At 32.8% G+C, this 23768-nt stretch overlaps 1 protein-coding gene across 1 annotated transcript in view; it reads right to left on the bottom strand.

The window, feature by feature from the left end:
* Positions 1-694: 694 nt before the first annotated feature.
* Positions 695-23768, bottom strand: part of LOC125063196 (hemicentin-2-like) — a 241160-nt gene continuing 218086 nt past the window's right edge. The window contains exons 6-9 of the mRNA XM_047669500.1: positions 17350-17433; positions 4887-5021; positions 3107-3323; positions 695-934 (exon numbers count right to left, since the gene is read on the bottom strand). Of these exons, the coding sequence (XP_047525456.1) occupies positions 819-934; positions 3107-3323; positions 4887-5021; positions 17350-17433 (552 nt within the window). The 3' untranslated portion in view covers positions 695-818. The remainder of the gene's footprint in view (positions 935-3106; positions 3324-4886; positions 5022-17349; positions 17434-23768) is intronic.

The following is a 23768-nucleotide window of genomic DNA, read 5'->3' as shown; positions in this document are numbered from 1 at the left end:
TAAAGTACCATAACAAGAAATTTTTCGAATAACACTATCTCTGTTAGTTTGGATGTAAGAGTTAAAGAACTTGATATTCGAAAGGTCTGGTTCTGTATTAAAATAAATAATTAACACATAAAACATATCTTCGATTTAGCTACGACTCTAGTATGTTAACCATTGACAAAAACGCTGGTAACAACCTTATACCACCACAATGTTCCATACCAAAATGTTACTCATACATATTTATAAAGTTAAAATACATAATTAGCGTTCACATTTTGCTTAGGAAACTAACTCAACATTTATTCATCATAGAAACACTTGTAGAAAGATTATTCGTATAGTCTATAGATGGAACATTACAATTTTAAAACTAAGAATAAAATATAATTAATTGCTATAGCGTTCAAAACTAATTGAGTTATTTTAAACAAAAAGGATCACATCAATATTTATGAAATGTCTTATATCGGTACGATATACGTAACTTGACATGATTTTGCGTCTAGTTATACTTTAAATTTATAATCGTCATTGCAATCTGTGGGCTTAATGTAGGTACTGAACTGTCAAATTATTGGGCATGTCATTGTCATCTCTCATTTGTCTCACCGCCTTAAGATTGCGGATAAGATTATTAATTAATGTTTTATTTAAATAATTACATAAATTATATAAAATTCTTAATAAATATAATGGTGTTTCGAAGTATTTCTGCGCAATTCCTGCCAACTTACGTATCGTTACTTGTTACAAACGCTTCAAAATATTTGGCAGTAAGATTTTCACAAAAGTAACATTTAAAGAAAAAACTCCTTAACAATTTACCGTCATCGTACGACGAAATGCACCAACACAGACGCTAGAAGAAGAATACACGTCACGCTTGAGGTAATACCATGGATGGCGCTAGTGTTGCGTCGTAGAATGGCCGCCATTTTGTTACCTATAAATTACGTAATTCAAATCAATACATTTTTTAATTCTGTTTCCGGTAGGTAGGGTGTAAACGGCCTACGGTACAGTCCTAAAAGTAAGCCGGTATGACGTATTAAATATGGTCTCAAAATTATTTCAAACAGTCTTCCACAAAAAAAGATGTATTAAGCTAGTGTAGCTTTGTGTAGAAATATCTACGACTCTAAGGAATAAACTACGACTGGTATTTAGATACGCATGGATATAGGAATAAATGGGAACCGAAAAGAAAGAACATAAAGTTTAAATCTTATACAAATTGTTAAATGGCCAAATCGAAAAAAAAACAGTTCAAAATCAACAAAAACTTCCAAATGTCATTCGAATTCTCGCGAAAACAACATAATAAACGCTACTTATTCAGAGCGATATATATTCAGTAGTAGGCAGATCAGTTTAAAAAAAAGGCGTTGCTAAGCGAATACGTATTTTTTAAAATGAAATTAAGATAAAAACAAAAATTTTTAGTAACGTTGAAGTGTAAAATGTATGTTCACCGTAATGTATTTTATTTAATAAATGTATTTTGTTTTCAAGTTAATCATGTTTATTGTCTATTAAAAGTATTACTTTTGTATCAGTAAGTTAAAGATTACAGGGCGATATTTTCCAAATGTTAACTTAGCACTAAGCGTCATAGACCAGTGCCGATAATTTTTGAAACCAAAAAAAATTACAGTAGGATGAAACCCATTAGCAAAGCAGGGGAATATGATCAAAATGAAAGGAAAAATAAATTACGGTCGATCTGAGGTCGGGAAGGGATAGGGGGGGAGTTTTAAGGGTAAAAAACGGTTTATCTCGATTTCCGGCAAAACTAAAAGTCCTATCGAAGAAAGTTAAATGGCAAAGTTGTAGGCAATAAAAAGATCTACAACTTTTATATTTGCAGATTTTTCACATAACCTCAAAATTTAGGTGAAAAATTCAAAAAACCAACTTTTTGGTTTTTTATTTCTATCTTTTACAAACATTTATTTTTTTAAACGAAATTTGGTGAAAACTTACCTTATTATGTCCCAAATATACTGTAATTTATTTGATTAAAAATATTAATTTTTTCACCTTATTTTGAATTAATATCCAAAAAACACCCTAATTTTCAATCGAAAATTCTGACGTCAAAATTTCAGCTTTTTTCAAAAAGTTGATGTGCTTTCAGTGCGTTGAAATCTCTACTTTCCTATGGTAAAAAAATATATATATATTACCATAGTAAATCTTCTCGGAAAATGCAAAAAATCGTATGCAGTAACGCCCAGACCCGTCATCCCCTTCCCTACTTCTCTATGAAATACGAAAATTTTAGCCCATCTAAAGGCTAAAAATTTTTTTTAGGTCACTCAGGTATATATAAGTTATCTTAAAATAGTAATAAATAGGCATCTAATTATAATTTAAAGAAGATTCATAGAGAAGTAGGGAAGGGGATGACGGGTCTGGGCGTTACTGCATACGATTTTTTGCATTTTCCGAGAAGATTTACTATGGTAATATATATATATTTTTTTACCATAGGAAAGTAGAGATTTCAACGCACTGTAAGCACATCAACTTTTTGAAAAAAGCTGAAATTTTGACGTCAGAATTTTCGATTGAAAATTAGGGTGTTTTTTGGATATTAATTCAAAATAAGGTGAAAAAATTAATATTTTTAATCAAATAAATTACAGTATATTTGGGACATAATAAGGTAAGTTTTCACCAAATTTCGTTTAAAAAAATAAATGTTTGTAAAAGATAGAAATAAAAAACCAAAAAGTTGGTTTTTTGAATTTTTCACCTAAATTTTGAGGTTATGTGAAAAATCTGCAAATATAAAAGTTGTAGATCTTTTTATAGCCTACAACTTTGCCATTTAACTTTCTTCGATAGGACTTTTAGTTTTGCCGGAAATCGAGATAAACCGTTTTTTACCCTTAAAACTAGCCCCCCCGCCCCTTCCCGACCTCAGATCGACCGTAATTTATTTTTCCTTTCATTTTGATCATATTCCCCTGCTTTTCTAATGGGTTTCATCCTACTGTAATTTTTTTCGCTTTTTATTTATTTTAAAGGCTATCTGCACTGGTCTATCAATTATACTGTAATATATAATGTCTATACACATAAGAGCAACTTGTAATTAAAGAATACTCACTGCCTTCCGATACAAAAACGTGTATAGACGCCGGCTCGGTATTACTGGCACTGCAAGTGTAATTTCCTGAATCCTTCAAGGTGGCTCCTCGTACTGTAAGTCTCGATTGAGTTCTTGCTCCCGGCTCTGTCTCCACCGTGATTCCTCCTCGCGTCGCGTCATAGTTAATCATGCGGTCATTGTGGTACCAGAATACGTATTGCGGTGGAGTCGGACTCTGCAGTGATAATATAATAAGAATATTTAATTATTATAGATTTGTTGATTACATTAATTGACATACTAAGGGTCTGTTTCACAATGTATGGATAAAGTACCAAATAGCTATGCAACACATAAATTATTTGGAAGATAAATTGTGCTATTTGACATTCATCGGACTCATAGCTTTCGATGGACTTTATGTGACGAATAGCGCTATCTGACAGTCGTGAAACGCAACAATAGTGTTTATCCTACCAATAAGTAATAAATAGCTAATTTGGAACTTATGTGGAACTTATCCGTACATTGTGAAACAGACCCTTAATTCAATTGAAACTTTAGACTATACATTTTTAAGTGGCGTAATACAAGTTAATGTGTATTTGCCGACATAAAAATTAGGGTATTATATAATATTGTTGGACTTTTATTGCTAAACTTTATATGTCCACGAAATTCTTATAAACTATAACTCATATCGATACTCACAACTCCTTTTTGATTATATTATGTATATTCCAATTAAGATAACTGTTCAAGTATCATCAATCAATTTATAAAATATGGGCATACATGCATTTCTTGTGGAAGTTTGTTCGCAATAACTAACTTTAACGAGATATGAGTATTATACAAGTTATTTAATTTATAATTCTAGTAAAAAAATCTGTCTACAACGTGTTATCTGGCGGCAGTGCGCCCGCCAAGTTGACCAAAAAAATTGGCTCGACCATACCACCCTTATCTCGAAGCAGTTCAGGCCATTTTCGACCCTCCTTTAACTTCGTTATGGATAAAATTAGAAGCCTGAATTGAAACATGGCAATACAATGTATCTCTCAAGTAATACATGGTATAATTAATTAGATTGTTTAGTGCGATTGCCAAGTCGATATATTAAAAACATAAATGATTTGTAATATTGATATGGTCAGTATTAGATATCGTTAGGTGGTTAGCTAATTACGTAATAATTTAAGACATTTTAAGTAGGGACTAAAATTAACCGACTTGGATTACATAGATCTCACAACTTTTTACCGTAAAAAAAGTCGTGTGTGCGTAAGTTACAAGTTGCGTTTTTACGAGTTAGGGCGAGGCCCCACTAGTGCGTTGCATCGCCGCTACGACGTTTCCCATATAATTTCTTATACATGCCCCATTACAGCGTTGCGTCGTCGCGCGCGACGTTTCAACGGATCGACGGACGAGAGACGAAGCAGGGGGGAAGGTGATCACTATATCTAAATGCTATCAGAAGAGATATCCAGAAACTTCTATGGTTTCTAAGTTTAATTCGGCAGTGGCGTAATAAAAGCAACAAAAGAACAAGTTTGTGTCTGTCCATTGCGAAGGCTGAGAAGCAGATGCGACGGCGTGTATACCTTCTTGCGTTGCGACGTCATGCGTCGACGCAACGCAGATGTGGCATACAATGCGTCGATCCGATGTGACGACGCGAGGCAACGTAGTAGTGGGGCCTCGCCCTTATGTGTTTGATGATACAACCGTTTTACGTAAATATAAATTTTAACTTAACACAACGTGGCTTTCTATAAACAATCTCAATAATCACCTTTTCAACAATGCATATGAGGTGTATAACGCTGCCGAGGTCGACGTGATGTTCACCCGATCCCAGGATGAAAGCCTCGGGGACCACTATCTGCAGTCGGACGTAATGCGACACGATGCCGGTACGGGTTGACACCTGGAATTATTAACTTGAGTTTGGGTGTGGCTTCATAATTAGATGATAAATATTTTTGGCAGCCAGACTGGGTTTTCTGGATAAAGATATTCGTTTAACTTAAGTCTGTCTCAGACATAGTCATATAATAGTCGCTTTCTCTCAACTCCTCGACGGTCAAAAAAAAAATATTTTTTTTTTTGAAAAAGCTTAAACCAATTAGTGCTACTCTCAGAGATACTGCACTAGGTCCATAAACATCGCAAATTTTTTTCGCGGCTTGCGTTGCATTTTTACCTTTTTTGTAGTAAAATTTTAAAATCTATCGAATTTCTTCATTAGATTTACTTATCTCGACGGTACGAATAAAAAAATAAAAATCACTCATTATCCTAATATGAATTTGGAATTATCTTCTTTAACATCTCAACTTTTAATGATAACAAAAACAGGCAAATACATATACGTAGTATAGCCAAAGAGATTTTATTACAAGTTCATACATAGTATAATGCGAAAAGACTTTTTCCCCAACCTAATATGTTAACAATAATAAAGCCCGGTAAAGTTTAGATTTGTTATATACATTTTTTTTCTTGTTACTCGATGTCCTGACTTCCGTCACTACCATTGAACGGAATCTCTTCATGGGTGAAGGTAACAATAATAACCAAAAGTAATTGAAAACTTAAATCTCATGAAGAGCATGATAAACAAAGTTATGGACACCCATTGTGGTGTGTGCGTTGCCGGCCTTTAAATACGATAAGAAGAGTGTGTATGCCTCAACGGGTTTAAATCAAGAACGAGAGATACGATTGGTTTAATGCGTTTTATATTCCATATATCGCGAAAGGGTATATATACGAGTATATAAGATATAATATATATGTATTACACCAAAAGATAGGATAAGAGGAAGGTGTTGGGTGGTATTTAGCCCCTTTAAATTACACTTTCCACTCTCTCACTTGTGATATCATTGTGACGTAAGAACAATGCTTTTTAAACTTTCCTTAGTAATTAAAAACTACTACTTCTACTTTTGTGCAACTTCAAGGAAATTGTAACAAACTATCTACAAATAAACTGCGTGATTCCGCCAAGCTCGTTAAACATTTAATTAAATTAAACCGCTTGCCTAATTAAATCTAAACACGCAAGATAAGAGGAATAGAAGAGGTTTAATCAGAAATAACGACTTCTTAATTCCTACACAATTCCTTGTCCAAACATTCCACAGAGCAGTGTAATACGCAAACAATCACTTTGCTACGTGACCTGAATGTAAGCGACTCTATATATGCTGTGGCGTCGACTGGGTAAACGTTTTGCTCTTTTACTTTATGATTTAGTTGAAAACTTTATAACTGGCTATTTTATACGTATAAGAAAATAGGTGAGGCAATCTACACTTAGGAATAAGATTTTTTAATAACGAAATTTGCAATAATTCAAGCGTTCAAGCGACTGAACCTCGAAAATTCTTAATGTATTACAAATATTTTTATAATTGTGAATTATAAAGAGTGTTTGAAGATTCGTACTCAAATGGCTTTACATAAGCTGGAGGGTCTAAGATCCCCAGCGAGAAAATGTCAGTGCGTTTTCTTTTTTCTATATTGTGATCACATATCATATTAAAGGAAGGAAACTAAATAAAAAATGCAGTTATTAATCCGAACCACTCCTCTCCATGGTAAATGCGGTCGAAGATGCAGGGTGACCCCACATCTTTACGCAACGCCAAGGGGTATAGATAAAAAACCGGTTGTCTATAAAGTCGGTTTACTGACGATAGTTGAACGTGACAACGTCATAAGAAAATACTGATGGATCGGTTGCATTTTTCATAAGAAAATTTTAATTTTATTTGTTTGATAGATATTTTGTATGGATATAGAAGAGGTAAATGGAAATCGATCAAGTTGAATTGATCAAGTTACATTTATTTGAACGCATAAATACAATCATGCCAATTTTAAATGGAACGCCTCAGAGCGAGGTCACGCCGCATGAGTCATGTTTTTTCGTGCGTGCAGCCGGCTCCATCGAATTATAAAACGTTGTCACGTCAAAAGTAAGAAATCAAAAAAGAAAACATGTGTTTAAATTCTTCAATCTTCCTATAACTACTTAAATATAACAATAGAATAGCTAATGCAATTTCCATGTGTTACAAATCTACATAACGAATGAATACGAAACAACATATTGGACATAACAATCGTTTTATCATGTTCCCCAATACCATTGTTTTGATAAGTTCGTGTCTTTATTTTAGTTAGACAATTAATTATACTAAAAACAATATTCCCATATATCATTGATTATATGGCATTGCTTTGTTTTCTTTGTATTACTATTTGGTTAATTGCGTTCCCTTGTCATTGACGTATTTGTTTGTTCACCGAGAATAGTTATTATACATCGATTACGCACGATAATAATAATTCTCTAACACGAATTAAGTTTGATGGCGGTTGTTGTATTGGTATGTATGGATGTAAATTAAATGAAACACTTTGTTCGAAGCTGGGTAACAGCTCGCTTTAATTGCTTAAAGCATGAGCTTATTACTAATATAACATTAGAGATAGTGGGGTTGCGACGCTGGATTAACATAAACTAACTTGACTTATTGAAGAATTCGTATATGTAAGTGACACTTATGTTATTGGACATTATCGGAAACGAGAATGAGAAATTACAATTTATGAGTGTGGTGTGATATAATAAAGAACAGTGTGGGTTAAATCAGGATGTAATGACAAGAATACGAAAGGGAATGCTTAGACGGTTTGGCCATGTCGAACCGATGACTTACTTACAAGTAGGATAGGCAACCGTGGATGGTGAAATCGGGAATGGCCAGGACCAAATCCAGGTACTACAGAATTCAAGTTAAAATCCCCATGCATGGTGAATGTCATGAAAGTGGATGAAGCGAGAGAGAGATCCATGGTTCCTGCCTTGCCCTTTGGGAAACTGCAGCGTGTTTTTATAAATGAATATATAAGTTGTAATTAGTTAGAGGAATACCAAACTCGACTAAAACCGAAACGGAGAATTTGGTATTTGTCCAACAATAATGAGAATTATATTATTTAATAAGTAGTTAGGAAATAGTAAAGCTCTTAAATTGTAAATATAATAGATCATCAATCTTTAAAACCCTTGTAAATAAATAAATACGTGCAAAAGCAGCCACCCCTGATCGATCGCCTCATAGAATAATAATAAATAAACCAAGCAATACAGGTAGTCCAAAAACATCGTATTTATACATATTAGTTGCTAAACTCATATTTTATACATGAGACATCCACCATATATATCTTGACGATATATTTAGTGCCGACCACACAATAATCTTGTTACTGATGATTTACGACAACTTGGACGTCAAAAGTTTCTCCAGCATAGTTCCATTAAGAATGTTTTGCAAAGACGGCTACCGCTAAGCGATCCTTTGTGCTGACCCTTAGAGATGATTCATGACACGTTATTTGTTGAAGAGTCGCCCTTTCTGTGACCCTTGATAGGGTTGCCAAACTTTAACTTAACTTATTTTAAGAAAAAAGCGCGTCAGATATTACCCTTGCTCTATGTATTAAGCTCTTTCGTTTAAATTCAATATACTTCGTTGTTAAATTTTGGATTTATTATTTGATATAAATATAGTCTGTTATAACTCAGGAATAATGCCACGCCCATGCACGAATCTTTACGGAAACTTTATTGAAGGCTCTTTTGTCATATTGTGTTGATACATCTTGATTGGCCGCTGATTCCAATGTCATAACTATGCATACTAATGCGCAGAAAATGCAATACACCCGTCAAAGCATTTAGGATGGAATCATAATTCTCTGTCTATAAAATGAAACCGATTAATGCCGAAATAAAGTTCTGTGGTTCTTTTTATCGCTCAAAACATTTCCATTGTATAACATATGTAAACCCTACAAGATACCGCAAATATTCTTTTGTTTCAAGTGAGAATTGTGGAACCCGATAGGAATAATTTTATGTAAATAGCTGAGCCATCTCTGAGCGCTAAAAAATTCAGAGGGCCTCGTTGAACCGCCTTTTGTTTCGTTTCACGTTGTATTTGGAAAATGGAAAATTCAGGAAAACTTAATTCGACTGTCTGGGTTTTAGTGCCCATTGTAGCTTTTTAATTAGACCCATAGAAACCGTAATGAAAACATACACGCAGAGTGTTTTTTATTGTGACTTATTGTCTATAGAGTGGGTTTTCAACGGTCTGTTACCGTTAAACAAAAAGTCACTTGGGTAAAATAATACAGAGGGAAAACAGAAAATTTAAAAAATAATTTTTTAATCTATAAATTTGTAGAATTAATCGTAAATTAAATCGTACGTTACGACAATAAAAAAAATCAGTGGCCCTACAACCTCTTTAGGTCTGGCTAGGCCTCAGATTTCTTAATCTGTTTCATGATCATTTTAAAATCTAATAGGCAAGTAGATCATCAGCCTCCAGTGCCTGACACACGCTGTCTACTTTTTGGGTCTAAGACATGTCGGTTTCCTCACGATGTTTTCCTTCGAGCGAATGTTAAATGTGCAAATAGAAAGAAAGTCCATTGGTGCACAGCCGGGGATTGAACCTACTACCTCAGGGATGAGAGTCGCACGCTAAAGCCACTAGGCCAACACTGCTCTTATGACAACAAAATCAACATTAATTCAATGTTTACGCGTATCTTCAAAGCATAAAATTCTACGTAAATAACACTCAAACTTTATACAAAATTTAAGCCGTCATAAATAAGTGTACAATGAAAACATTAAGAAAGCGAGGCGTGTAACTTGCAACCTCAAACTAAATGAGAAGACTCTTTGAAGTTGCATTAATGCGGTGCAATTTACTTTAAAAGTGAGTAAACAAGTCAACTCCAAGTGTTCTCGGATTCAGATCACGCTAATGGAAGTGCTAAAATAAATAAAACACTACACTCGCCAAATGGGTTTAATAGGGATGCGACGTTGGCGCAAAATCTATTTATCTTGTATTTTTTATCATTGTTAAAACTAAAGAAAATGTAAAGCATTTTAAACGAGGTTGGTTTTTAACTTAAAGTCGTTTTTACTTCTACAGACTTAGAGTCATTTATTTAACGTTACATTGGTTAAGTAAGGTTTTCAATAACTTTACTTTATGGGAAATAAATATGTCTGTAAGTTTAAATCAGTCGATAACTAATCGGACATTTATTCCGTAACTGCACAATTATTTAATGAAAAAGTGCGACCGCTAGTTTTCTGGTATCTTCCGCATTACGCTCTTGCTTTCAGCGGTGGTAATCTGGATAGAGATTGCAATATGACGTTTTTTTGTATGCCATTACGATGTCTCTCAGTATCTGTAGCACTGATGCATTTAGAATCGGGATTATATAAAGTAAGAAGCAAAGATTCTAGTACCACAATCTCGATCTATGGTTTTTTTCTAGCAATTATTGATATTACTAGCGATTTATATGAACGACGTTGCCAGGCTAATTACAGACACAATTATGTCGCGCCGTTAAGTATTGATCGATTCATATAAAATTAACAAAAAATGCCGTTTGGAAACAGATATTAATCATTAAAAATCAACGGCAAAAAAGCCTTGACCTCAGACTTATATCTTTTCGTTCATATATACTTTTAAAGGATTAGCCTTCTCTGCCTGACACATGTCGCTGATATTTTTACGTATTTATTTTCATGATGATTTATCACCGTATTTGCAAGTATTACTGCATATACATTTCAGCGCAGTCAAAACACATGATCTTTCAAATAAAAGGCACTTGTTATTTTAAGAGTCTTATTATAATTTCATAAACCTCCGTTCTAAATTTAAAAAATGAGGGGTAATAATAAATAGACGTTAAAAGGTAGTTACTGCTAAGAGCAGTTTCTTTGAGAAGAAATACTACTTCAAAAAATAAATCTTAATAAAATATGTGACTAAAGCTCAATATCGAAATAGAATATGTGAAAGGTATTCCCACGTTGCAAACAAAACATTTGATATCTGATAAAATAAGAATACGTAATCCTAACCCAATACGGCTAAACGTAAAACGAAATTGCCTTTCAAAGCGCAAAATATGCTTGTAATACAAGAAACCTTTTTTGTTTTTATCACTACAATATCAACGCTAACCGACGAAAATATTCATAATAATGAAAATTCTATTCAAATATTATCGTAAACACGAATATTTCTGAAACAGCGCATAAGTAAGTAAATATTGCGATCTTTAACAAACTCTTGGAATAAAATTTGCCCGATGAAATCAATGTAATTCGAAGCTGCGTTTTACAAATATAATTTTATTTGCCCGCTTTTGGAATGCAAAGCGAATTTGTGGTGTGTTTACATTTATAAGTATAAAGATAATAAACGAATAAATCTCTCGGTATATATGAATAAGAATATCTGACTATTTATTTATATTAACGTAAATGATGACGGAATCACCATGTTTTTAGGCTTCTTGGACTAAAACTTCCACTTGACCAAATTGCCACCAGTACTTTTTTCAAACGGTCTAACGTTTGATCCAATTCCAAAATTGATTAGATCCAATCCCGTGTTTTTTTCAAAATTCAGACCGGATTTTACCTCTACTCATCAACATCTCTGTATTGTAAGCACTAAAACCACATCCTACCCTCGAAATACAGCTAACGAACAAATGTATGAATCGGTAAATGGTTAAAAGTACATTAGTAAATATAAAAAATAAATTTTAACACAGAATTCGAACCCATGCCACTTATAACGCAATCTACAAATATATGGCAAAAAATTAAACGTATGACAGAAAGGATTTGCTTAAATAATTGATTCAAAAAAAGTATAAAACATTTTTTTTACGAAATTTCAATTTTCTATAATTTTTGTTTAAAGTAAAGCTAGAAGCAGACACCGTACCACCGTCTATCATTCTCTGTATTATTACGTTTAAACAACGGTTTTACCAAGTATGATTAGAAAATTTACGATTGGTTTTTTGGATTAAAAAAAATAACATAAAAAGATTGGTGGTTAATTGCCAGTTCTTCTCTTCCGTTCTACGCCCTTGATTTGAGAACTGGCAGTAAATGTAAAATTAGAAGCATTTAATGTACATTTCTTTTTTGACGTTCATAAGTGTACATTGTGTTACCTATATGAATAAATGATTTTTGACTTTGACTATAAATAGCAAACAAAATATGATGCTACGAAGCCAGAGATGGAAACCATATCATCATGGCGTCGGTTAAAAAATATACCATCTATTTCAACCATAACAAAGCGCTCCGCATATATTAATCGTTAGTCAAGTGTTGAACATTAAAATGTATCAAGTTGACACGTCATGTTGAATAATTTAGACTTATGAATATTTTATTATACCCGAGAACACTTTTCAACATGGCTAGTTCTTTAAACGCAAAAGGTTTAACTTGTATACTGTAAGTTTAAAATGTCAATTTTTAAGCTGAAATATATTTTCTTCATATAAGGCAGCTACAGTATGTTTTATGAATACTAGTATGACTGCGTGTATAAACTATTATGAAAAAAAATCTTAATATCATCTAGACAGCAAAAGAACTAAGTATTTATTTTATTTAATTACGCAATTATACGCCTATAATTCTGTACTTAGAGAAGTTCATAAAGCACCAATGGTAACCCAATTTATAACCCATTGTTCTACGCTTTTTTAGATACACATTTAATCTTTCTTACAATTTCATGGAAGACATCTGTTTGTTTTACTACACACGTATTACATACTGGAGACATAAAATAATGATTATTTTTAATATCTACTGTTGTAGTATATATATATATTAAAAATAGTTTTATCTAAAAACATTGATATTAGAAATGAAAATGGTTCGAGAAATGAAAAATTTCAATTAAAAGTTAATGGGTTATGTATTATTTTAAGAAAATAACTAAATAAATTTAGTAATTATACTGGTATATAAAAGCAGTGTTGGTGCACCAATGGACTTTCCTTCTATGTGCGCATTTATCATTTGCTCGAACGGTGAAGGAAAACATCGTGAGGAAACCGGCTTGCCTTGCACCCGACATGTTGACGGCGTGTGTCAGACACAGGAGGCAGATCTCCAGATTTGATTGACAAATGATCACGAAACAGATACAGAAATCTGAGGCCCAGACCAAAAGAGGTTGTAGTACTGATTTATTTATATAAAAGCAATAACTCTTTTATGTTCGCACCCTTCAAGCGGGTAGTATGTCAATTGTAACCTAGATTACGAACAACGTCTGAACCCTTTACCGTAACGCCACGACAAGTTGATTGATACGTCATTAAATCTATACAATCGCTCTTCATGTTGGCCGTAAAAAAATATATATGGATACAATATTGATAATGCTGTTTTTCCTTGTCTAAGCTAAGCTAGACTACGTACCAAAGCGAAGCCTCTCTTTCTAATAAGAAAAAGCACTCGACATGGTCAAATCGGCTTAAATTGTGAACGAATCCCGGAGAGTCAATTATCGAAAATAGATGAAACCTCGGAGAAAAAGGAAAATTTACCCGTAAACGTCACTGTTATTACATGTTTTTTAAATAAAGTTATTCTGACTCTAAACGTTTTTATAGAACAAGGGACAAACGGGCAGGAGGCTCATCTGATGTTAAGTGATAACGCTCTCAATGAGGGCTCACGAGTGCGTCGCCGGTCTTTTAAGAATTGGAAGACCTTTTCTGGAAAGAACACTTGACGAACAACAAAATCTAGGAGGTAGGTACAAAACATTAATAATCCACTGAATAGGTATTTTATAACAGACTCCCATATTTTCGTTTAGCAATTTTTTTATTAAACATATTGCAACGCTTTTCAACTGTTTCAGGTCAATCTCGCAACTTTCACGTTCTGTTGACGCAATCATAGAAATTGCATGCTGCGCAAACAGAAAATTCGCGACAAACAGACGAAACTGTTACCAGTGCACCAAAAAGTTTTCTACACCAAAATTGTAGGTATTTTAGAAATAGTAATTTGTTTCGGAATAGGTGATCATAAAAGTGTCTGCCCCAAAGCGAATTAAGAATCAAGCTCAAAACATAATCTGCTAAAACCTTAAAAAAAAGATATTTTTATTATAACTAATTATATTTTCTCTTGGCTTTGTTATAAATTTTTATATTTGACTATATTTTAATGTAATTTTGTGACCGGAAATTGGTTACCTTCTTCACAATTTCTTTTTTTATTCATCTTCATTCTTCGTTTGACTGGACGAGATAGGATAGGATTATAACGGATAGGCGTATTTATATTGTATATAAATAATAATAAAAAAATCTGCGCTATAACCTCTTTAGGTCTGGGCCTCAGATTTCTGAATCTGTTTCATGATCATTTTTCGATCTAATAGGCAAGTAGGTGACCAGCCTCTAGTGCCTGACATACGCCGTCGACTTTTTGGATCTAAGACATGTCGGTTTCCTCACGATGTTCTCCTTCACCGTTCGAGCGAATGTTAAATGCGCACATCAAAGAAAGTCCATTGGTGTACAGCCGGGGATCGAACCTACGACCTCAGGGATGAGAGTCGCATTCTGAAGCCACTAGGCCAACACTGCTATTTAAATAATATCATATAAATAATACATAAATAAAAATGTCAAAAGTATAATACCTCTTTTCGCTTAGGTGTTAAAAACGATTTTCACTTCAAACAATCTTTGGCAAAGAGATTTTCCTTCGAAATAACGAAAAGGCTTACCTTTTGTAAACATCCTAATACGTCCATAATATATTTAGTGAGAGAAATATCGGAATTCTCGCTCCAACCCTTTGTTATGAAAATACTATGTAATATAAAATTCCTTTTAAAAGTGTATCTGTTAAGTGTTGTTTATACGACATATTATTCCGACGGATTATACAATTTACATGTGGCCTTAGATTTCTATTTATTCGATATAATAGTTACTAGAGACTAGTAGTTGATCAGCTTGCCTGACACACGTCAGGTTTCGTCACTATGATTTTTTTGTGCGAGGTGCGCATATAGAAGGAATGTCCGTTGCCGTAATTCAAACGCATGACCTCAGTCTTGAGAACGCGCTCAAGCCATTAGAGTCTAGAATCTAATCAAGGATCTTCCATGAATTTCTTCTCTACAAACATATAACTTACGAACAGAAAAATAATTCGTACAGGTGCCTTCGACTGGACGCGGAACACGTATAGTTTAATATTCGGGTCAAATCTAATATCACACAATCGAGTAATAATCTGTCTAAATTATACAATTAAATTTTAAATTTACGTAAGAAGTGAAACTTCTTTATGACCTTATTTTTCGAAAAATGATCTACTATATGCAACTTTACAGAAATTTGTTAAATAATGTTAAATTAGATAAAGTTTAACAAAAGGCTTTTATTATCATAGACATTAATACAAATACAATTATTTAATTTTACTTTATTACTACTACGATTATTACAGAATTTTATTAATTGTAATAGAATTATTACTATCATTGTTATCGTTATTATATATTTTTGTTATTAATGGCTTCGAATCTTTTAAGATCAACCGTGGTAGGGACAAGAAAAAGTTGGCGCGTAACCGAAAAATGTGACGGTAATTTTTTTTCCTACGCCGATAAAGAAATTTGACGTTTGACTTCAAAAAGCAACATGGCGCGTAACCGAAAAACGTGACGATTTGCTACAAAATTTCTCCCATACCTCGATAAAGAAGTTTCACTTCAATAATAATCCGATGACGTCGAATTCAGATTTTGATCTCAGATTGCAACAGTCTTTTTTATAATTCTTTGACCCTACAACGTCGGTTTTTGTGTTTGAGATATTATGTTCTCGATGTACGGACACGAGAAAGTGTTAAATGCTCACAGAACACGACACCAGTTGGAGAGTCGCACGCATAATAACCCCTGCACTATAGATGCAATTAATTAAGCAAGAAACAACGTCGGACGGTATCAAGATTAGTATCGGTGATAACCTATAATTTGATTTAAGGCATTACTCGCCTTGGATATTGAGTATTAGTTACAGTAATTTATGATGCAGTAAGTTAGACGTGGGCTGATACGATAATTCTTGTTATTGAGAAGTTTATGATGACGTAGTATGATGTATTGACTCGTTTATTAAAATCGAATGCTAAGTAGTAAACTGAGATATTGCTTACTATTGTGAATGAATGTCGAGCCTTCGGTGGACGGAGAAATTGGAACCAATTTGTGTTCCACCATTACATTTTTTTAAAATAAATAAAATATTTTTTTAAGGAAATAGCCAATAGGTTAGTCGAGATTACAGGAGACCGAAGAGCTGGCAGCTACCTCAGACAAAGAATTAGTCTAGCTATTCAAAGGGTGAACGCTGCCAGTATCTTCGGAACCTTGCCTAAAGGGACTCCTTTTAATAATATGTTTTAGTTATTATATTTTAAGGTTAGTTATTGTTTTTATTGTTCTTCTGTTTTGAGCATTTACATGTTGGAAATAAATTTGTAATAGTGTGTGAACGTGCGATAATACATTTTTTAATCAATAAATAAAATAAAATAAATATATGTTATAGACGATACATGTAAGAGAAGAGGTGTAAGTGTGTCTTTTAATATTCTTAATCACATTTTAATAATTATTTAATTAAATTTGAAGTTTTTAATGTGATAAAATATAAACATGTTCTCAAGCATCCTAAAATAAGCGAATGTGCCAGTTGCTCATTTGATTAATTGTTGTTTACGAATTTACGTTCAACATCCGCCCGAGTCCGAGTTGAACACACACATGCACACCTATTCTTCGTCTTACTTGGAAGTTTATGTGAAATCAGTGAAGTGAATGAAGTAGTTATTGGAGTGTTTAATTTCCTACCCTTGATCTAGTTCTTATTACATTATACTATTGTATACTAAAGGAAATCTTTTTATGAATTCATTATAAATTTGTTATGGAAGACCTGGGAAGTCTGACACACATATATTTTACTTAAAAGGGTTCCCAAGTCCTACACATTTAAATGCATTGTTATAATGACTAAACACATTTTTATTTATTAAATCAAAATAAAACAGAAATATAATATTTCAAATATAACGCCTCCGCAACGTTATGCAAATAGGAATCTTTAAGGCAAGGTGACTTTCGTTCGCCCATACTTCAATACAGTAAGATATTATGCCTGTACCCAACTAAACTTTAAAACTATAACCTCTCTCTAGATTCAGATTTTTTAGTGAAAATCTTTTACCTGATACTAGAATTTGAAAATATTACAAGCCATACCTGACATTCATAAGTGCCATTGTCTCGTTTCTGTACAAACTTGATTTGAAGGGTCCAGTCTTCAGAACCCTCTCCGTGAAGAACCTGAAATTTTATTAACAGTATATTAAAATTTGTATACTAGACTGCATTGGTACTCTTAATTTTGACTTCAGTGGTAAGTTTTTCACACAATACCTAGCGCTATAATTACAGAGTTATACATCGAAATTATATACAAAAACTTCGGGATATATTAAATCGATTTAATTAAAAAAAAATTAATTTAAGTAGGTACTTCACTGGTTAAATCTAAAATGGCACTAAAGTATCGAAGAAAACTTTTATTAATTGAGTCTCTAAGGAATATTGAAAAAGACTTTACAATAAGGAAATTGCAGTTTCATAAAGCTTTATTAAGCACCACTATTTATTAAGAAAACTTTGAGCTTTTATTATAATTAATGCTGAAAGTTATACAGTTAATTCGGTCTATTAAACATACATATTTCGAATGCTGTTTGTGTAATATTTGTTCACTTGAGTTGACAAGAGCTGATGTTTTTGTCTACGTAATTATGTACCAGTTTTCTTTCACCGTTTGTAATAAAAACAATGTTCTGTCCTCTTTCGTTACAGAAAAAACACCATTAGAAAGAATTTAATAGAGGTAAAATTGACTAAAAGTCCATCAAAAATCTCGCTGTGTTTAATAGGAAGAAATTTATGAAGTACCTATTACGAGAATTCACGAACATAACACCCATATATTTAATAGATTTTTACGATTGAATAAAACATTTTTATATATTGTAAATACCATATAAAATCGAATAGTAAACGTAATAACATGTTGTCTAACGATAAGTAAAAAAGCTATGTCATCGTTTCATGGGCGTAATGGATACTAAACGTAACCACGAACAAACAGTCATTTAGTATTCGTAGTTATTACATTAATTTATAAAAAAATATTAAGCTGAAAAATGTCATGCACAGGTACTCCTACTATCTACTATCTTACTTCCTATTGAAATGAACCGCTATTCAGCTAAATAATTGTGAGACACGTTACTTATTTGTGTTATCATGGCCCGTTAAATAGGTTTAAAATGTATATAACAGTGAAGCTAATTTTTTTTAAGTAAGTTTATTAAATCATTGCTAACATACTTACCAAATGTATGGAAAATCTACGAGTTGGAGTTACACAACTATTATCAATACGTCTCATTCTCTCATTCGTATTTTATGTCAAAAATGCAAATCTAATCTAAATTCATAGCTCCCAGGTAGTTTACCTCATCGTTAAATTTAGTTAACCTTTCGAAACATTAAAAGTTTAATTTTATCTGTTTTATAAGATTTTCTACGCCCTTGATTTGAGAACTGGCACTAAATGTAAAGTTAGAAGCATTTAATATACATTTCTTTTTTTTGACGTTCATAAGTGTACATTGTGTTACCTATATGATTAAATGATTTTGACTTTTTTAAAAAAACAAAACGTCTTTTGTTACGCTCTAGGAAATAATGTACACTGGATACTGGATACCACTATAAATTTTTGTGTAAAGAAATAAATAATTTTTGAAATTGAAATTGAATTATCAATACGAAAATCTTATTAGAAATATCGTTTACTAGACAAAATTATCGTAAAGATTGTGTTAAAGGAATGGATGATGCCAGTTAAAATTAATGTTTCTAATATGATATCAAAATTCTTGTATTTGGCACTTCATTCCACACACGTAATTATAAATCCCGGACTAATCTTAAGACAAGCAACCTGTACTAAGAGAAAGCGAAAGCGAAAGCATAATAAATAGTGTTCAATAATTCAATAAAATTGTCTCCTACATTACTTTTTATTTAATAATGGTAGGTAATACAATATTAATATGATATTGGAATATTATTATAGAGGTATTATTTCAAGGTTTGGTTATTCGCGTGACAGTAATTTATTTTGTATACAGGTATAATATTGTACACGAGGCAATTTAATGATAGACTAATTGTCTATCAACATAATATTAAATTAAAATTATTGAATAATGAAAGAGCGACTTTTTACTTGTCATTTATTTTTGGTCATTTAATTTTAACGGTAGGTTTTATGGTTGGTTGCAATTGTTTTTTTGTTTATATTTCATATGCCAATTGTTTTATCTAAGAAATGCCAATTTACGACGATTAGGTACTACTACTACTAGGTATTAAGTATAATAACAACGTCATCGGTTGTTACGACTATCAATTTTTATTTTTTACATAGTAACAAATATTACATTATATGCTAGTAGAGTCTAAATAATCCTACAATTTATACACGGCTTGTGATACTTGTAATTGTACTAGACCGCAAAGTTTCGAGAGCTTGAGGATCTTGGCAGATCAGGTAAGTTGAAAATTGTTAATGACAACTAACTTAAGAGGTTTCGGCGAATCCTATCAATACTTTACGAGCTCTCAAAGCTTATTGAAAGTTCATTGTTTGATGGCAATCAGAGTTTGAACTTAAAAAACATAGTTATTTTTAGAATTACTCAGGTGGATTAAATTTACTCGGCGTCTGAACAAAATATATATATTTTTTGATATCAGGCTCACTTGATGTTAAGTGACTGACACTCACATTGCCAGAATGCTCGCAAGTGCGTTGCCGACCTTTTAAGAATTGGTAATCTCTGTTCTTGAATGACCCTAAGTCGAATTAGTTCGGAAATACTTCAGTGGGCAGCTGGTTCCACATATGGGTGGTACGCGAAAATTGCCTTATTGTTCTGTGGAACAACGGACGTCGAGGCGATTCGGGTTGTATTTTGGATTCTGCCTTGACGTCTTGCTGATCTTTGCTGAATGATATTAATAATAAAAATAAAAACTTTATTAATGACAAAAGGGTTTGTGACAGAATTCATATATCGCTAGTCCCTACACTAGGGAGGCCCGTAACTAGAAAAGCAATATTGAAGCACCATTAATTTTTTGCGCAAAGTTTTTAAATAATAAATCAATTTTATAAGAAAAATACCTACACCAAAGGAAACAAAGAAAATTCTCTTTAACTTTTCCTTTATTCGTATTCCGAGACGAATTCCACATAAAATAAAATCTGACAGTTTATTTCTTTGTATGACAAACGGCAGCATAAGGAAAATGGAACGGTAAAGCCTTGGGGAAAGTCAAGTGTAAAGCCTTATTTTTAATATTGGTTTAGAAACAACGACTTATTGGTTAACGCATGTGACGCATAACCTCCATTCCGGAAAAACCAACATCGGGCTGGTATGCAAATGCTGGTCCTCAAAACCGATGGATACATAAAAAAAAAATGTGTGCGCCACAGCGTTGTTGCTACAGGTGTTGAAATTATAGTTCTTAATCGTAGATTAAAAGGCCGGCAACGTAATCGCGAGCCCTCTGGCATTGATAGTATCAATAGAGGAAGTATCACTTAACAGCAGGAGAGCGTCCTGCCCGTTTGCCCTCTGTTTTAAAATAAAAATAATAAAAAAAATAACTTTTTTCTTCTTCATCTTCACAAATCTGCTAAGAAACTTAATGCCCGATTAGTTAACAACAGATTTAGGCAAGTATAGTATCGTCTAATTGGGGGTTAACTTATAAAGTTATAAAATGGTTTAGGTTTTTAAGTTTTTACTTGTTATGTTTATATTATGTTTTACGTTAGTTTTCTATTGTATTAGTATTAAATTACTGTAAAAAAAGGAAATATGGAAAAAAAATAAATAAATAAACTTAATTAAAAATTAATAGATCAGTTAACTTTTAAAACCTCCTACAAAAACACCGTAAATGATTTACTTCATATTTTATCTACATCACCTGAATTTCACACGTTTTATTTATATAAAATCACCTTTAGTAAAAATGTCACATCCATTTTCATATTAAATAAGTTAAAAGAAATACTGCGCGTCAAATTTGTTACCGGCATATGATGAATGTGTGTAATAAAATGAGTGAGCGAAAGTTTTAGCTAGGAAATTTTACATTGGATATCCAATACGGCATCCACTAATATTCAGTTTAATCAATCTTGTCGAACTGTCGGTAAAGGTATCATAGTTACGAGTATCGGTGAGTTTATGAGTACTAAATGGAGTGAAGAATTAGCAGGATTAGCTTGTGGCTATTTCGATTTACGGACACTAATCGATTTTTCTTTGTGCATTAAAACTTACTAGAACGGTAGTAAACATCGTGAATATGCATGACATGCAAAATTCAGGCATAGGCTGATCTAATTGCCAAGTTTTATTTAAAGAACAGGGCAGGAGGCTCACCTGATCTTAAGTGATATCATGGACACTCTCATTGCCAGAGGGGTCTCGAGTTGCCGGTATTTTAATTTACGATTAAGGACTATAATTTCAAATTATCGAGTGCGTTGAGAGTTTATGAGCTCTCAAAGCTAATTGAAAGTTCATTGTTTGATGGAAATCAGTGTTTGAACTTTTAAAACATAGTTATTTTTAGAATACCTTAGCTGGATTAAATTTACTCGGCGTCTGAACAATATATATATTTTATTTATGTTAGGGGGCAAACGAGCAGGAGGCTCATTTGATGTTAAGTGATACCGCTCATGGACACCCATTAACATTGTCAGAAGGCTCGCAAGAGCGTTGCCGACCTTTTAAGAATTGGTACGCTCTTTTCTTGAAGGACCCTAAGTCGAATTGTTTCGGAAATATTTCAGTGGGCAGCTGGTTCCACATAGTGGTGTGCGGCAAAAACTGCCTTGAAAAACGTTTCTCTGTGGAACGGCGGACGTCGAAGTGATACGGGTGGAATTTCGTATTCTGCCTCGACGTCCGTTGATGAAACTCAACTGCAGGTATTAATCCGAACAACTCCTCTGAACACTCTCCATGGTAAATGCGGTAGAAGATGTGACCCCACATCTCTACGCAAAGGCAAAGCATTAAGCCGCTCTGAGAGGGATTGATCGAAGTAAGAAAAAGATCAAGAATAGTACGAATTTTATGAGTTAATAATGTTTTTAAACGTAATTCTGTTTAGGCTGCCAAAAGTAGACATAGAATGCTTAGTTATGATTTTCTGTAAACCAATTAAATTATTCCATCGTGTTTAATGGTTTTGCAAAAGGATATATGAAAAAGGTCTAAGTCGTTATCTTTATATATATAATTCTACTATACGTGTGTATGTCGGTTGGACGTCTTAAAAGGCTGGACCGATTTGAATGAATTTTTTTGTATGCGTTTGGGTGGCGCCCTGGATGGTTTCCATTTACAAATCAGCCCGAAAGATGGCGCTGCATTCGGTACTTTCATATTTTGTTTAATATCCTAATCGCTTGAAATATCATCAGTACAACGTCTGTCGGATCCGCTAAAAAGAGTTTTTAGTAAAATAATACTTAATAAAGATTCACTTAAACAGTCTTCTTGAATCAAACAATTTGTTACTGTAGCATTTTAATGGAAATAATTTGAAAATGCTTTTACAAATCTAATCACAGTATTATAATCGTATTTCTTTTAATCTTTGTAATTAACAGGAACAAAATATAAATAAAAAAGCTCTAACACTATGTTTGCGTCTTTGAATGTGTGTATCATTTGGGAGGCTAATTAGCAAATAAAAAGGTATAATGCGCAATTCTTGGCTACCACGGAAATTTACATATGAAAATATTGAGGAAGTTTTCAGGGCGCGCTCCACTTAGCTAGTGGGACCTCATGCATATTCACTAAGCCGCTAATCTGGATCAAGAATAATACTTTCAGCAGAATTCCGCTTTATTCTGCAACTGCAAACGGCTGGAGATTTGTTTTAATTTGACTAACTGTACTATAGCATAATGTGATAATATCCTTTTCAGTGCTGTGTGTTGCAAAGGGTCTTAGCGCGTTTGGCAAGTTTTTACTATTTGAAACGTCGGCTACGTTATTAAAATTAAATAAAAGATAGAGTAAATTTAAAGATCGTATTATTTTTAAGTTACGACTGATAAGTATAGTTATTTATTTAATACATTTTGTACCCGAAAATTTATTTTTTCGTCTAAGAACGACCTTACGAGCCATAGTATATTAATTGACTACAGCATCTTAGTATGTGCACAAATAAAAATAAATTAAAATTATTGCAGGTTTGATCACCAACCTCGCTGAATTGAGACCGTATAACTTATCACAATCATCACAGGCTGTGATACTTATTACATTATATTTTTACGAAATATTTTTTTTCTACCCTTACAGCTAACATAAATTATATGTTAAAAACTAAACTAAATATATAGCCAATGATTGAATATATAGTATTTTCAAAAAGGTTCAAACATTTATGAAACTTAGAAAAGCAATTTTTTTTAAATATTACATACATTAATAGGTATTACATAGTTAAATTTTAACTAAGTAATATGTACCACCATT

The sequence above is a fragment of the Pieris napi genome, chromosome 1 (assembly GCF_905475465.1).
Source record: "Pieris napi chromosome 1, ilPieNapi1.2, whole genome shotgun sequence".
Classification (NCBI taxonomy): Eukaryota; Metazoa; Arthropoda; class Insecta; order Lepidoptera; family Pieridae; genus Pieris; species Pieris napi.
The sequence above is the reverse complement of the archived record's forward strand: the minus strand, read 5'-3'. Positions and strand labels throughout refer to the sequence as shown.